The sequence below is a fragment of the Dermochelys coriacea genome, chromosome 3 (genome assembly GCF_009764565.3).
Source record: "Dermochelys coriacea isolate rDerCor1 chromosome 3, rDerCor1.pri.v4, whole genome shotgun sequence".
In the NCBI taxonomy this organism is placed as follows: Eukaryota; Metazoa; Chordata; order Testudines; family Dermochelyidae; genus Dermochelys; species Dermochelys coriacea.
Window position 1 is genome coordinate 90901986 of NC_050070.1, and position 16822 is coordinate 90918807.

At 43.6% G+C, this 16822-nt stretch overlaps 1 protein-coding gene across 1 annotated transcript in view; it reads right to left on the bottom strand.

Moving 5' to 3' along the window:
• ROS1 (ROS proto-oncogene 1, receptor tyrosine kinase) overlaps positions 1-16822 on the bottom strand; it is a 94842-nt gene that overhangs the window by 17626 nt on the left and 60394 nt on the right. The window contains 5 exon segments of the mRNA XM_038395198.2: positions 11200-11264; positions 12468-12630; positions 13171-13306; positions 13874-13966; positions 14829-15016. Of these exon segments, the coding sequence (XP_038251126.1) occupies positions 11200-11264; positions 12468-12630; positions 13171-13306; positions 13874-13966; positions 14829-15016 (645 nt within the window).

Sequence of the window (16822 nt, forward strand, 5' to 3'; positions counted from 1 at the left end):
AAACATCTTTCACACACCTGCTGTCTTTGCCGTATTCTAAATATCAAGTGGGAAACCAAAGTTCCTGACACTTGAGAAAGCAACATTGCCAAGTCTAATCACTCTTCTCGAACACAAATGTCTCCGTTGGCATGGTCATCTGCACCCAATGGAAGATGAACATAATCCAAAGGATTTCTTGCATGGAGAACTTGCAAATACCCTGAGGCCACTAGACTGACCTAGGGTCAGGTACAAGGACATTTGCAAGAACTTGAAAACTTTCAACATTGACACCATAAGCTGGGAAAAGTGCAGCTAGCAACAGGCTGCTCTAGAGGCCTGCACTTTACCAGAGTCAAAGAACTGAAGGGAGTGGTTGTGAGAGAGGAAAGTGAAGAGAGTGAATAGCAAAGTGCAGCAGTTCTCAAGCACTAGTAATGAGTTGACTTCTTCCTCTGGCCCTGTACCTTACGCCTGCGTTATCTGTGGCAAGGATTGTCACTCAAGAATTGGACTTTTTAGCCACTTGTGATGCTGCCGAATGACACACAGTAACTGAACTTCTTTGGCACTTACACCATCGTTTTTTGAGACAGATGGTTGCCATCGTATAGTCTTTAGGGGCAAATGACCATAGATTCATGAGAGTTCGAGATGTAAAAGACCTATTAGGTTACCCAACCCAACCACTTGCTTATGCAGTATTGCTTCCTATAGTAAATTTTCAAGGGAAATCTAAAACTGTGTGAAGAATACTTGCAATCGCATCTGTTTGCATGCATAGACCCATTAAACAGACTTTTATGTGTCCAAACAAATAGGGATATTATAGGGACGCTCTAAAATCTAGTACGTTTCAAAGAAGGAATTAAAAGCAGTTCCAGATTCTGTCAGTTTCTGTGTTTCTATAATCACAATTTCTTATGATTTAAAATGGTTTTCACTCCCCATTGCTGCATGAAAGATCCTAAACAATCTGGGAAACTATCCAGGGATAGAGTGAAACTGACTTTAGTCAAAGTGCTGTCAAATGTAAACAAACAAATAAAACGGAGAAACTTTTTTCCTCTAACCTCTTTCAGTTCCAGGAATCTTAGGTGTTGCTTGTAACAATAGTAGGTAAAAACTTTTCAGCGAGAAGTGTGATTTTTAAGTTGACAGTTCCCTTCCCCCGCCTGGCACATACCTCTCAATCATACATAAACTCTGGCTCTCAAGAACAATAGTAAGAGTAGGAGCACCTGGTACTTCCTTACAAGTCTCCAACAGTTTCTCCACAGACTTGTCATTCTTTATCTCCTGAGATTTTGCAATATATTTTTGAACACAAGAGACTCAGTTACCAATATCCAATATCAAATGGTTGTTTGAAAACAGAATGTAACCCAAGTATTTTATCACTGGTGCATAATAATAGTAACAGAAGCAATGTATACTCCTTGTTTAAACACAACAGGGTGCATAGCATTACAGTCTGCATTGCAATATTCATTTAGACAGACAAACAACAGAAAGGTTATATTTAGATAAAAAGTACATCAGGATTTTTTAAACAGCTGCAATTATGTTGCCCAGTCAGTCCTCAGCTTCAATAATTTCTGAGACCTAAAAGATAAATATCAAGCATCTACCTTTAGACCTTCTCGACAGCTAATGAAAATATCTCCTGTTTGGTAAGTGCCTCACATGAAAATTCAGTAGCAAATGAAACACATGAAAAAGTTCCTGGTTTAGTGAAGGTTAATGGGAACAATGAATTTTTAAATTTTGTTTCATATTCTGTCTATCTCTAAGTCCCATTGTGTGTGTTCGTGTGTGTAAATTTAATTGTACTAATTTTCAGGGGTCTCTATTTCCAGGATTTTTGTGTGTAAATTATTTATCTGTAAGAAATAATGCAGTAAGTAGGGATGCACAAGATATTTTGTCTACAGATATATACCATATTCATTTTACCTACAAAAATATATGTTTGCAGTATCTTAGTGACAAGCAGACTGGTTTTAAGATAAACTCTTATTAGGAACAGTAACGATGTATAAAACTAAGGTAACAAACCTTCCTAAAGTCCTCCAGGAAGTGAAGAGTTGTCACACTTTTTGGAGAACTTATTCTATAGCACAATGTAAGTGGACCTTAAGGTCACAAAGGGAAGGCTTCTTACCTTATAGTAAGTGGAGTTCTTGGACATGTGTTCTCCCTGTGGGTATTTGCGGTAGGGTGTGCATCCGCTATGTGCGTCGAGGACCAAAAATTCTTCAATCACAGTGTCAGTTATGTAAGAACATAAGAATGGCCATCCTGGGTTAGGATGGTCCATCTAGCCCAGTATCCTATCTTCCAACAGTGGCCAATTCCAGGTGCCCCAGAGGGAATGTAAGGGACTGCGGAAGACTTTGTTACAGCCTAGCCAGGGAACTTTCGCTTTCTCGAGCCGAGAGGCTACCATGGGACATAGATAGCTGCTTCGTTACTGTGGGATAGAGATAGTTTTTGAAGGACACAGCTGCTTTGTTATTGTAGGAGATAGTTCTTGAAGGACACAGCTGCTCTGCATGGCCCTTCACCAGATAGTAGAAAGCCCCCCTTTAAGAAGCACCTAACTTTATATTCATGAGCTGTTTTTGTGTAATGCTTATTAATGCTGACTATCTGCCCCTCCGTCAGACTCCGTCCCAAGCAAAGCTCCAGTGTGCTGGGTTCCCCGCCTCTGTGACTGCAACGCTTGGAGTCCCCATTGCGGGTGGGTCACTAACCTTCAATAAAGCCAATAACTCACTGCTGTGTGTAAGCCTCGTTTTTCTCAGAGTACTCCTGCCAGACCTGTGGTGCTTCGAGCACCGTGGCCCAGAACAGGAAATAAACAGAATAGGTAATCAAGTGATCCATCCCCTATCACCCATTCCCAGCTTCTGGCAAACAGAGCCTAGGGACACCATCTTTGACCATGCTGGCTAACAGCTATTGATGGACCTATCCTCCATGAATTTATCTAGTTCTTTTTTGAACCCCTTCAAAAACACAACATCCTCTGACAAAAAGTTCCACAGGTTGACTGTGTATTGTGTGAAGAAACACTTCCTTTTCTTTGTTTTAAACCTGCTGTATATTAATTTCATTTGGTGACCCCTAGTTCCTGTGTTATGAGAAGGAGTAAATAACTCTTCCTTATTTACTTTCTCCCCACCAGTCATGATTTTATACACCTCTATCATATCCCCCTTAGTCGTCTCTTTTCCAAGCTGAAAAGTCAGTCTTATCTCTCCTCATATGGAAGCTGTTCCATACCCCAATCATTTTTGTTGCCCTTTTCTATACCTTTTCCAATTCCAATATATCTTTTTTGAGATGAGGCGATCACATCTGCATGCAATATTCAAGATGTGGGTGTACCATGGATTTATAGAGAGGCAATATGGTATTTTCTGTCTAATCCCTTTCCTAATGATTCCCAACATTCTGTTCGCTTTTTTGACCACTGCTGCACATTGAGTGGATGTTCTCAGAGAACTATCCACAATGACTCCAAGATCTCTTTCTTGAGTGGTAACAGCTAATTTAGGTCCATCTTTTATATGTACAGTTGGGATTATGTTTTCCAATTTGCAGTACTTTTCATTTATCAACACTGAATTTCATCCGCCGTTTTGTTGCCCAGTCACCCAGTTTTGTGAGATCCCCTGTAACTCTTCACAGTCTGCTTTGGACTTAACTATCTTGAGTAGTTTTGTATCACCTGCAAATGTTGCCACCTCACTGTTTACCCCTTTTTTACTGGTCCACATCTGTATGCTATGCCTCCTCATGCCACAAACTGAGGGCATAAATGGTGGTGCCAACAGTCTGCCCCTTCAGTTCCTATGCCACAGCAAATCACATGAGGATCCAAATCAGAGGGGAAGGAGAGCAGGTCGGGAATACCCACAAGTACCACACATCTCAAAGAAATCCAGTTGTTATAAGGTAAGAAACCTTCCTTGCTTCTTCTAGTGCTGGTCCCTATCTGTGTTCCCGCTAAGCTGTGCGATTGGGCCGCTGACCAGGAGTGATTCAAGTGCCGCACACTTGATTAGCAGAGCTGCACACATCTGGCAGCGTGTGTTCAGGTGCCCCTCCCCCTGCTGCTGTGCAGCCATGTTGCTCCTGCCCTCTACCTTGGAGCCCCTGGCCAGGTGCGGGCTGTGCAGAGTGGGGGGAAGGGGGTGGCACTGATGTCAGGGTGTCTCCCTCCCCCTGCCCTTGTACCCCAACTCTGCAGAGCAGGGGAGTGGGGACAGGGATCAGGAGCAGGAGAGCTGCTGTGGTCAGAAGTCTGAACGAGCCTTCCGGGCGGTGAGTGAGTGCCTTAAAAAGACAGCCCATGGTCTCTCAGAGATTTCCCCAGTAGTCAGCACACACACACACATGCTTTCTCTCCCCTCCCACCTGCCCATGTACCCCATCTCCTCAGAGCAGGGGAGGGGGGCAAGGCTCAGGAGCAGGAGAGCTGCTGTGGTCTGAGGTCTGAATGAGCCTTCCCACGGTCAGTGAGGGTGACTTAAAGAGACAGTCCACAGCGTCTCTCAGAGACTTCCCCATCAGCCAGCACACACACTGTCTATGTGTGTCTGTCTGTCTCTCTCTCTCTCACACACACACAGTCTTTCACCCTCACCTCCCAACACATACTTGTATTATTGTTGTTGTTACTTCTTGGTACTTCCTGCAATGCTCAGATATTCTCTGTAATTTTATTCTTTCAAAGTGTGTTATTTGAGTTTTTTGACTGGTCTATGCATTTCATCATTTTTATTTCTCTCTTACACTTAAATGTAATTCTTTGACTAGTGAGTTCTAAAATGCCTAACCTGTGCTGGCTGGAGTAATTATCCCTATGTAATTTTTTAAAGTTATGTATTTTATCTAGGTTTTTGGTTTCTACTGGTGGTGCACATCCACACATACTTTGGTGCACATAACAAAATTTATTCCGCACCTGGATGGAAAAAATTAGAGGGAACATTGGTACTGTATTAACTATGGGTGATTCCCAAAACATGTTTATTTTGGAGAAGGGTGCAAGAAGGTGCCTGGCACCACAGACTCTGGAACTGCTGAACTAAAGGATGCATCATCTGCCAAGGCATAAGTCAGAGCATAGTGCCAAGACAATGTACTGAAAGAGCTCCAAGTAGTTGCCCTGCAAATTTTGGAAAGAGGGACACCTTGCAATGATTCTACTGGGGCAGCCTGTGCCCTATGTGAGTGACTTTTGGTACAACATGGAGGAAGAGGAATTTCTTCAAGCTGGTAACAAAGGAGGATGCAGCCAGAGATTCACCTCAAAAATCTGTGGGAAGATATGGCCTTGCCCTTCATTCCAGCAAATGAAATGTATAGTCGAGAAGCTCCTCAAAATGGCTTTGTCCAATCCAAGTAGAAAGCCAGGGAGAGACTTTCATCTAAAGCATGTCATCTCCTTTCATCTCTCAGATGGGGCTTCGGGTGAAATACAGGTAGATGAATCATTTGACTCAGATGGAAATCTGACAGAACCATAAGAACAAACACAGGAGCTAGGCCACCGACAGCAACAAATACAGGAAGAAGCATGAAGCCAAAGGCTCAAAGGACAGCCTCATAAGTGCTTCTAGTACTAAATTCAGATCCCAGGGAGAGCAAAATACCAGAGGGGAAATGCTAACAAGCCTTTAAGTAACAGACTGTCATGAGATAAGTGCAAAACTGAGTAACTCTCTCTTGGAGGTGTGAAATGCCTGATAGCCGCGATTTGCACATCTCAGTGAACTGACGGAAGTCTTGATCTCTTCTTAGGGAGAGGAAGTCGTGCAGGATACGTGAAGTTGAACTTTTCCAGCGATAGGTGATGTCTTTGGTATCACCAAGGAAAAAGCTCCATTTCCAGCATAACACTTCCCCCCCAGTATAGAAGGTTTTCAATATAAGTATATATGCCACTCCTTTTGAGCAGGTTCTTCAAAGTCTGTCACCCCCAATCACCAGAAACCAGGCGGTGAGCTGGAGGGAAGCCTGGCTGGGTAGGTTTCAGAGTAGCAGCCGCGTTACTCTGTATCCGCAGAAAGAAAAGGAGTACTTGTGGCATCTTAGCGACTAATAATTATTTGATCATCCTTTCATGGAGCAACACTTACTTCATCGTGCATGCATCCAGAAGTTGTGCTTGAGCTCATGAAAGCTCATGCTCAAAATTTTGTTAGTCTCTAGGTGCACACAAGTACTCCTTTCTTCTGGCGGATAGTTGATTCTGCCCCCATCTGAGAGAGAAGTTTTGGGGATGATTGTAAGTGAATGCACTATGGAGGGGTCATTGTAGGGCCATTCATAGTGCTATTATAGGTTTAGATAGCAGCCGTGTTAGTCTGTTCACAAAAAAGAAAAGGAGTACTTGTGGCACCTTAGAGACTAACAAATTTATTTGAGCATAAGCTTTCGTGAGCTACAGCTCACTTCATTGGATGCATTCAATGGAAAATACTGGGGGAGATTGCATATTATTTCATATACACACAGAGAACATGAAACAATGGGTTTTATACAACTGTAAGGAGAGTTCCACTTAAGATGAGCTATTACAGAAGGAAGGAGGGGGGGAAGGAGGAGAAAACCTTTTTGTGGTGATAATCAAGGGAGCCATTCCAGCAGTTAACAAGAAGCTGAGAACAGTGGGGTGGGGGGGGGGGAGAATAGCATGGGGAAATAGCTTAATTATGTAATGACCCATCCACTCCAGTCTCTATCAAGCCTAAGTTAATGTATCCAGTTTGCCAAATTAATTCCCAACAGCAGACTCTCATTGGAGTCTGTTTTTGAATTTTTTTGTTGAAGAATAGCCATTCTCGGTCTGCAATTGGTGGACCGGAGAGACTGATGTGTCTCCGACTGGTTTTTGAATGTATATTCTGACACGATTTTTGTGTCATTTATTCTTTTGACGTAGAGACTGTCCAGTTTGACCCAATGTACATGGCAGAGGGGCATTGCTGGCACATGAGGCATATATCACTTGTAGATGCGCAGGTGAATGGGTCTCTTGATAGTGTGGTGATGTGATTAGGCCCTATATGGTTCCCCTGAGCTGATATTGTGGGCAGAGTTGGCAACGGGCTTTGTTGACAGGTTGTTCCTCCTTCCCCCCTCCTTCCTTCTGGTAATAGCTTCTCTAAGTGATCACTCTCCTTACGTGGTGTATGATAAAACCCATTGTTTCATGTTCTCTGTGGTGTATATAAATCTCCCCCATGTATTTCCACCGAATGCATCGATGAAGTGAGCTATAGCTCATTGAACGTTATGCTCAAATAAATTTGTTAGTCTCTAAGGTGCCACAAGTGCTATTAAAATTACTGTTGCTCTGTCAGTCTGTATTTTCCAGAGAACATGAGGTATGAAGGGAATGGGAGGGAAGTTATACATTAATGGTTCTGACCATGGAAGCAGGAAGGTATCCCCTCTAGAGTCCAGACCCTGGCCATTGCAAGAGCAATAAGTTTGCCATTTCTTGTTTTCTTGGGTGGCAAAGAGGTCCCAGGATGGGTACCCCCATTGGTGGAAGATTTGCTGAACCACTGAAGAGTTTAGCTCTCACTCATGGTCCTTGTTGAACTGCCTGCTGATCTGATCTGCCAAGGAATTCATGAATCCCAGAAGGTGTATTGCGGAGAGGGTGATGTGATGGATGCACCAGTTCCATAGCTGTACCATGTCCCTTCAGGGCGATCTAGCCCATGGAAATAATGTCCACAACCCATTTGCCAGAGGTTCAGATCGAACATCATGGAAGGAAATGGGTTAGGTGAGTGCCAAATGGGGGTGATGGTGGCAACAGAACTCTTGAGCAATCCATAAAAGCATCATTTTAGAGGGCTGATGAGTTTGGAGGGAAGATATTAATGGAGGAGTGTGTCTGCCTTGTTGCAGTCATGAGAGTCTTTCAGTGTGTGGAGTTCTTCATCCATCTTCTTGCTGAAGAGGGTGTTCCCTTCTAAAGGGATGGCCTTCTCTGTTGTTTGTACCTTAGGGAACCCAGATGTCTGTAACCAGTTAGCTCATCTCATGACCAGCAAGGTTGCTATTGGGCCGGATGCCATGTCCACTAATGATGACCTGGCCTTCCCCTCACCAAGTATGGCCTGAAACTGAGGCTTACTCAATATGGACATTATGGTCATTCACAATCCTGAAGAGCAAGCTGACTGAAGAGAAGTTCTTTGTACCAATGGTCAAGCCTCTCAGCCTCTTTATCTGAGGGGGTGGATTTTTGGGTGATGGAGTCTACTGCATTCAGGGGCTATCCAGACTACCAGCAAGTTTGGGTGATAATATAAGTATTTTGTCCCCAGAGGGGACAAAATATCTATTCTTGGCTCTCTCTCTCTCTCTCTCTCTCTCTCTCTCAGGTGGCCAAGGTCTTCCAAATGGCCTTAGCTGGGTCCAAGATGGCTTCATTCATGGATAAGGACATCTTGGCAGGAGCTGTAGAGTGGAGGATGGCTAAAAGCTTTGCATGTAGGTCCTGCACTTCCTCCAATGGGATTTGGAGGGTGTCAGCTATCATCCTAAGCAGTTCTTGGTATTGCCTGTAATTGTCCGGCAGAGTGGGGAAGGTTGGCAATACCACCTCATCTGGGGATGGGGATGAAGCCGTAGAGAGTTCTGGCCATACAAGCTGCTCCAGCTGTATCTCTTAATATTCTGCCAGAGCTTTCTCTCTGAACGCTGGAGGCTGAGGTTGGTATCTGAAATATTATGATTCTGGGCCCAGTGGCATGGGTTCCATGCACCCTAATGTGACCACATAGGGTCGTATGGGTAGGGAGGTGGACCGTATGTTGGTACCAGTACTCCTTTGGGGGTGAATATCGGTCCTGGGCACAGGAGGGTCCCCAGGAAGCCCTGTCAGGTCTGAACTCTTATAGGGAAGCCCTTGTCGTAACTGGTTTACCATCTCTTGTTCTCCGAGTAGAATTTCTCTGATTCAAAAGGTAGTGCCATTGGTGTCACCTGGGTGAGGGTGGTATGGCTGGAGGTGGAACAGAGACAGCATCCTGATATCATAGCTCTGTTGGAGGTGGGGTTGGGGAATGGATAGTGTTTCATGAGCCCAGTCATCGGCAGGCAGGATCGAACCTGGGGCCTCTGGAGATTAGTGCAAGAGCCTCTACCACATAAGCTGAAAGTCAACTGGCCCTTAGCTAAGGCTGTAAAGCAGACTCATTAATCTTTAAGTGGTTTTGGTGCCATGAGAGGGGACAGAACACCACCCTCAGGAGGTGTGTGGGTTACAAACGTCCTATACTAATACTGGTTACATTAGGACCAGGGAATCTGGATCCAGGTAGATTGCCAGAACATCTTGAAGGGCACATCTCAGGTGAGCTGTAGGAGAACTGACTGGAGTCTTTGGTTTCAGGACCGATGGTGCAGGCTTAGGCACATAGTATGACACTGCCAGCATAGAAGGCGTGCACTGCTTACTATCTTTGCACCACTAGAGGACAGTTTTGGAACAGCAGAAGCTGCTGGCATCATCGATGCCTGCCCAATCTCACCATGAGTTCTAGGTGAACCCTGTATGGGATGCAGAGTCTTGCCCAAACCTGAGAGAAGGAGTGAAGCTGCTCTCCTGTCTGAGGACCTATGAACAGACTTCTCTTCTCTTTTGTGCTTCTTACTCTTGTCATGCTTCCACTTGGTCTTTCGGCTTGTTGGGACAATCTGCCAGTGCCAGTGGAGCCATGCTCAGTGATTCAGGTGAAGAGTTGGAGAATGGGATGGCCCTGGATCCGATCTAGGTCTCATAGTTAGCTCCATAAGGGGTTGGCAGACCTGGAACTCCCAGAGCCTGCCTGGTACAGGGGGAGACAAGTGGATAGAATGCATGACTCCCCAAAGCATTGGGGGCTGGTATTGTGAGGGTCACTCAGAAGAAGATTTAGGGACAGACAACGCAGATTTGAAGCGAGGAACCCTGGGCATAGGGGAGACAGGGTGGGGGAAGGAACCTCCCCAACTCTAACTAACTAACTAAACTAGATTTAAGCTAACCAACTATGTAAACGTAAGAATGAAATAACTATTTACAATTATTTACAGGTAAAACATCAAGTGAAAGAAAAGAATACAGGTGGATTCTGTCCCAGACCACGGGCAGTAGAAGACAAACTGAAGAGTTTACACCACACTGAATACTCAGAGGGACCAGCACTCAAAGAAGAAGGGAAAGGATGCATTCAAAAGTCAGGAAATGCACATAAAACCTTAACTCCTCTCCTTTATGAAACTGCATTTTTATAGTCTTTAATTACGTAATCACATATAAGTATTTTCATAGGAGCCCTGTCTCATTCCATGCTCGGTTCAGCAAATGAGCAAAGGAAGTGTGACACTGATTTTTAAAAAACTTATTGAAACAGAAGCAAAGAGGGAGTATGCACACAACATAATTGCTATCTGTCTATTATAATTCAATAATATTATATTTTCAGTATGGGAAATTAAATTCCAAATTTTCAATACTGGCTTCTTATTGTGAGTGCCCAAATTTGAAGTCAGAGAATTGCAAGTGCACTTCTGAAAATTAAGCCTTATTCATATTCTTATGCTCCTAAGTGAAGTCTTTATCTCAAATCATGGCACATTCACTGGGGACTCCAGAGAACCTGGATTTCCAGCTCAAACACTGATGTCTTCATGTAAATTCATTCTCAGAGGGCATGTACATATATCATATATTTGCGCCCTGAATAGGTAAAGATATGTGGCAACCTCTACTGGTGAATGTGCACATATTAAAACCAACTTTCAACAAGGAATGAAAACTTTGGGGTCTATTCTTATCCTGATAAACTGGGACTGTCAAACACCACCCCATTATTATTAATTATTACTATTGTTATTATTATATTAATTGGCTCAGAGGGAGGAGCAGTGAGGCTAAAACATCCCTGTCCAAAGGTCCAGTCAATCCAGGAAATTAGTTCAATAAACTTTCAATCTCCATCTACTCTGCAAACAAATTTTGCAGCTTCATTTTGGTATGATTCATCAGGGATGCTTTAATTCTTTAGCAAAAATAAGGGACACAAAAGATACCCACAAACTCCATTCAGATGAAAGTGATTCTCTAATCCCTCCTGAAGGTCAGAGCCTTCGTTTAGATCATTCTTGAAAGAAATTTTGTGGCAGATCCAGCATTACCTCATCAAGTGTGCCTCCTTCAGGAACTCACTCTTTTCATAGTCTGTTGCACCCTTCTTCAAAGTCTATGCAACACAAGGCCAAAACAAGTAGTTAGCACAATTCGATCACTGCCAGTGTAACCCATGTAGCATTTATATCAGAAAAAATTCAACGGGCTGCTTTCCTCTTCTAACACACACACACACACACACACTTTTCCTATTCTATAGTTCCAGTAGTGGCTACAATGTAGTAGGCACTTTCTAAACAGAAGTAGGCATCTATGCCCTCTTCCTACTCTGAGGAGCTCACAGTGTAAGGACAGACTAATAAACCACCAGGAGGGTCTGGGAAAGGGGGGGTAACAGCTGAGGCTAAAGACACTTAGGAAAACTGTGTTCCAGCTCAAAGGAGTTGCCTATAGTTGTGCAAGACGGTTTTAACCATGTTTTCAGATGCATCCTGTTTGTTTTCAGCTTTCCCTTTCTGCAGCAGTACAACATGCTCTTGATAAAGGTAAAGCTACATATTCAGTATTCCTGAACATGCTATTACACCTCCCTGCTCTCCAGTTCTTGTTTTGACTGTCAGTTAAACAGGAGGGAGATTGGATCATTCTGTCAAGTCACATTACTAGGATATATCTACACTGCAGTTGGAAGCCCACCTCCTAGCCTGGGTAGACAGACTTACACTAGGTTTGCTTGAGCTAGCGCACTAAAAACAGCAGTGTGGATGCTGCAGCATGGGTGGAGGCTCAAGCTAGCCACCCGAGGACTGATCCAGGGGACTCAGGTGATTAGCCCAAGCCGCCGTCTGTGCCACAGCACGCCCACTGCCATTTTTGGTGTGCTAGCTTGAGTAGCGTTAGTGAGTCTGTCTACCCCGTCTGGGAGGCACACTCCCAGCTGCAGGGTAGACATGCCATGGGTTGCCTAGTGAGTTCGTCTCACATTCCAAGATTTGGAACTGAATGTAGATTTTGTCTTAGTTGAGTCACTAAAGGAAGGTGATCCAGAATTTATATATATATATATATATATATATGTTAAAATGTTTAACGTGATTGACTGTCTCAGATAAGGAAAGGCCCGAGACTGGACATTAACAAGCGTTATGAGGGGAGCTCAGCCCTTAGTGATTTCCACAAGGTCATGAGTGAATTAGTGGCAGGGACAGAAATAGAACCCATGTTTCTTGACTCCCATACCTAGGGCCTAACCACAAAGCCATGTTTGCCCATCTTAGACCATGCCATTGCTAGGGGGCTACACAGCTGAAATTACCTTCACTGCCACTTTGGATTCCCCACTTCCAGCTCCTGTGGTATATACTGCAGTCCCTTCGTACACCTCTCCAAAGGCTCCACTTCCCAGCAGGTTATGCAAATTCAGTTTGTCCCGAGGAAAGGCTGGCAAGGATTCAATCTCAGCCCGAGTGGGGAGAGTGCTACAAAACAGTATGGCTTGTTATAGCTTTCAAAATAAATAATCATTCCAATAAATACGTGGTTGAGGAATATTCTCAACATTTTGCCTTAAACAAATTTGGTACAGTTTGTCTCAAACACAGCTCACAAAAGACTAAAGTGATGCACAGGATTTTTGCATGCCCTCTGCAGAGGAGGGAATTACACCTCTTGTGTACCTAGAGCCAGATTTATACACGTCATAGCACAGAGGATGCTGAGCATTCATGGACTGATATTTCACGGTGTCCCCATGGGAGCAGCTGGGTCCTACGCTCTTTTGAAAAGCTGGACCTTATTTAGGTGCCTAGATGGAAGCTGAACTCTTTTAAAAATCTGGCCCCAATTGTGGGCATTGAGTCACTTTCTCTGGGCCTGATTCTCTGAGTGCTGAGCACCCACAGCTCCCACTGACTTCACTCATAGTTTTAGGTGCTCAGCATCTGTGAAAATCAGGCCCACGAAGGTCAGCTAAATTTTCTGCTCTCTAAGTAGCTTTTACACATGTCACAGTTACATACCTCACAGCGTAGCAAGCATTAGACAATCCCACAGCATCAGCCAGCCCCCTAAGTTGATCTAATTCTTTATCTTCCCTGACAAGCACTATCTGCCCATTCTGCGCAGACTTTCTGAACTTCCATATTCTGTGCCAGACTGGAAGGGAAAAGCAGAACACAGGAGATTGCACTTTGACATCCTTTTACACAAGTAAACTGAATAATTACATTTGTTTTTCCTCTGTATCATAGACCCTTTTCTAGTCCCTTTCCTGCATTTAGGTTTATACATATGATCAGTGGCATACCTGACAAAACGATTATTAACCATACCAGTGTGAGTTTACGATGCAAGAACGCAACTACACCCTCAGTGTCCCTCTACTCTCCCTGCAGAGAACTAAAATCATTACAACAAAACTTGCCACTGTGAGCATAACTGGTAATCTCTGGTGACTCAAAACATGAGCATTCCCAGGTCCCTTCTAGCCCCCGGTCTGTATGGGGCTATACAGCACCACCTAGCAGAGATCCAAGCTTGTACTGTGCTGAGTGTTGGAATCAGCAGGGGCTAAGGCCATGAAACGTGCTCCGGTGATTGCTTGGCACCTCACAAGATCTAGCTCTAAAATACCAGCCGGTCCTTCTCTTACATTTCTGATTTGTTTCATTTTGTTGTGGTCTGGCAGACCCACAAGATGTATTAAACTTCGTAATCACGTACCAAAAGCAAACAGTGCAATCACAATTAAGATGAACGCAATCACTCCAGTCACAACAGCTGTGGTAATGGTTGCCTCTGGGTGTTGCATAGCATCTGTTAAGGAAGAAACGAGTCGTTCACTGACAATGCAATGTGGGTGAGCACTACTGAGCTAAGCAAAAAACTGTGGATTTTTCTACACTGCACTTTCATAAAAATGACAAAAGTTTTAATGACAAAAAGCGCTTGTTTAGACAGTGCTTTGTCAGCGGGAGCCACCCTCCCTATAGATGAAGCTACTGCCCCTTGTTCAGGGTCATTTTATTTTGTTGCCGGAAGAGCTCTCTCCTGGCGACAAAGAATGGCTACACTGCGCACCTTACAACGGTGCAGCTGCAGTGGCACAGACATGCCATTGTAAGGTGTGCAGTGTAGACAGAGCCTGTTAGAACTCCCGCTCTGTGCCATTCCTCTAACCTCTGACTGTTGTAAATAAAAGAAGAGTGCAGAGCCGTTGAACTGTTAAACAGTTGGGATGGGATTTTCAAAAGCCTCAGTGCATGCCTATGTCTGCTCCCACTGAAATCAAGGGTAAAACTCTCATTGATGTCAATGGGAGCAGAATTGAGCAAACGCTGAGCTCCTCTGAATCCTACCCTTACTTCATTCCATATCCCATGGCATCTCCAGACAGTGTAGAGAAACATATCCAGTGACATGAAGTGCAGATAGAGTTCGGTCCCAGTGTGTCTTTGAAAAGAAAGTTAGCCCTAGCACTACCAACTGGGAATCTTCACAGAAACACTGCTACTAATTGCCACTTACACATTTCACACTATAGATGCGACAACATCTTCATACAAATAGCTGTCTCTGTTCATAAATCAATGGGATTTCCCTGACTAAAAATGATTTGTGTTGGTGATCGACCATTTCAATGTTAGCTTATTAACCGAATAAAAAGTACAGCACATACCTTTAACCAACACTATCTCGTCACTGATGCCACTGTATTCACCCAGTCCCAGCACATTTGCAGCTGCTGCTCGAAACTGGTAAGTCCCTACTAGGTTCTTGGCCTTCCATGTGCATATATTGCTGCAAGAGCCATTGTAAACGACCTCCCAAGAAGGCTTCATTTCGCTTGTGTTCCGGGACCCCTTCCTGCAAAACAACAGAGATATATTAGCTAGTTTGTGTTATTTACAGCTTCTGCCATACATCATATCAACAGCATGGCCTACGTGAAGACTCTCTTCGTGCACATGCTCTACACTCAGTACCATTCCATTCATGTGGGTTTGGCTACAGAAACACAGTGATATTAACATGCCGTTCCAGTAACGCAGGAGATGACACCTCTTTAGCCTGGCATAGAAAATGAAATGCCAGCATGTTTTGGACATACACGGCGAGGGCATCCTTTCTGCTGTTTTAATATGCAGGTCATAACCAGGATCTCAAAACATTGTTATTTCATTTTAGGCAAAACTCTTCATTTATTCTTCGTATTATTAGAGGTTTTAATTCTCTCGGGCCTAGAGCAGTTCAGTATCCCTTGTGTATCAGGTTTCACAAGCTAATAAAGAAAGCATGTCATTGGCAGGGAAGACACAATCCTTTAGCTAGCCAGTTTCCCACAGTATCTGCTGGCTGCCAGGCATATTGCTTCCTTTTTAAGTTGGCTTTGATTGGATCGCTTAACACAAATTCAGAGCAGATTATACACCATCTGAAGAAGGAGCATACATTACATTTGTAGGGTATGTCTGAATCGTCACTTCATGTTATATGATACAGGTATACTTCATGTGAAATGGCCTTGTACTTTATGCCAACAAACCCCACAACTCACTCTAAAGCAGAACAACAAAACAAAAACTTCTAGCCCAGAAAGCCACGTGGAAGCTAAATGTATATGTTGTTGGGTTATTCATGTTACTGACAGAGCTCTGTGAAAATCAATGGGTATCCTCAAGGAGATTATGCAAATAGTTTCTTTGGTATTGATTAGCTGGGTTCACACTTACCTAACTGGGTTCAAATGAACCTTGGACACATTGCAAAACTCAGTTGAAACCATTGACTTTCTCCTGGTTTTACATCAAAACCACATGAGAAATGTAAATTTGACAAAACTGATGAAAAATCAAAGATGAACAGTGGATTGATTATGGGCTGCTTTGGAGCCAGGAGAATACAAAGCTTGTGACTGTGCATAACCCTTACATGAGATAAGGCTCCTCATCATGCCTTTCCTCACCTTGGACTCCCACACATGGGTCAGGTGCAATCTGGCCTTTATCAGATCAAAATCATTAGGTCTCATCGTATCTCAGTTATCGTATGCAGTTCAGTCCTGCCGTGTACTCACAGAACTGTGGTAGAAGCTTACAACACCAGGAAAATATGCCTGGGTGAAAGCTTATGCTGCTGAAGTATGCCAGCCTCTGGCAGTGCTGTCAGTCTTTTGCTATCATGAGCACAAAATTAACTTAGGAAAAACAATGCACTGAGTTTTATTTTTTGGTTCTTTCCCTAACCCCTAATCTCCAAAATGTCATAGAAATATTCCAGCAGAAGAAACCCCTTTGATATTATGCAATGTATTAATCTTTGGGAGATTTAACACTTACATTGGCTCTGGAATGCCCTGACAAGATTCCCGTCCAGATTCCTTATCAGGAACTGGACGAACCAAAGACAACTCTTCCTACAAAAAATATCCTAGACTATACAGTTAGCCCATCTGATCTCAGAACAGGACTTTTTAAAGTTTTAGCTACTGCTGTGTAGATGCCTATGAGTATAGATAGATGTGTTCACTAAAGCTAACCATTTGCAAGAGGATTAATTCAAGGAGTTCCCAGTAACCTGGAACATTTAATGCCCTTGTCTGACAACTAATTAACATTTCCCCCCCCCCCCAGATTCCTCTGGATAATGAGATATCTATACTTCAATTAGTGA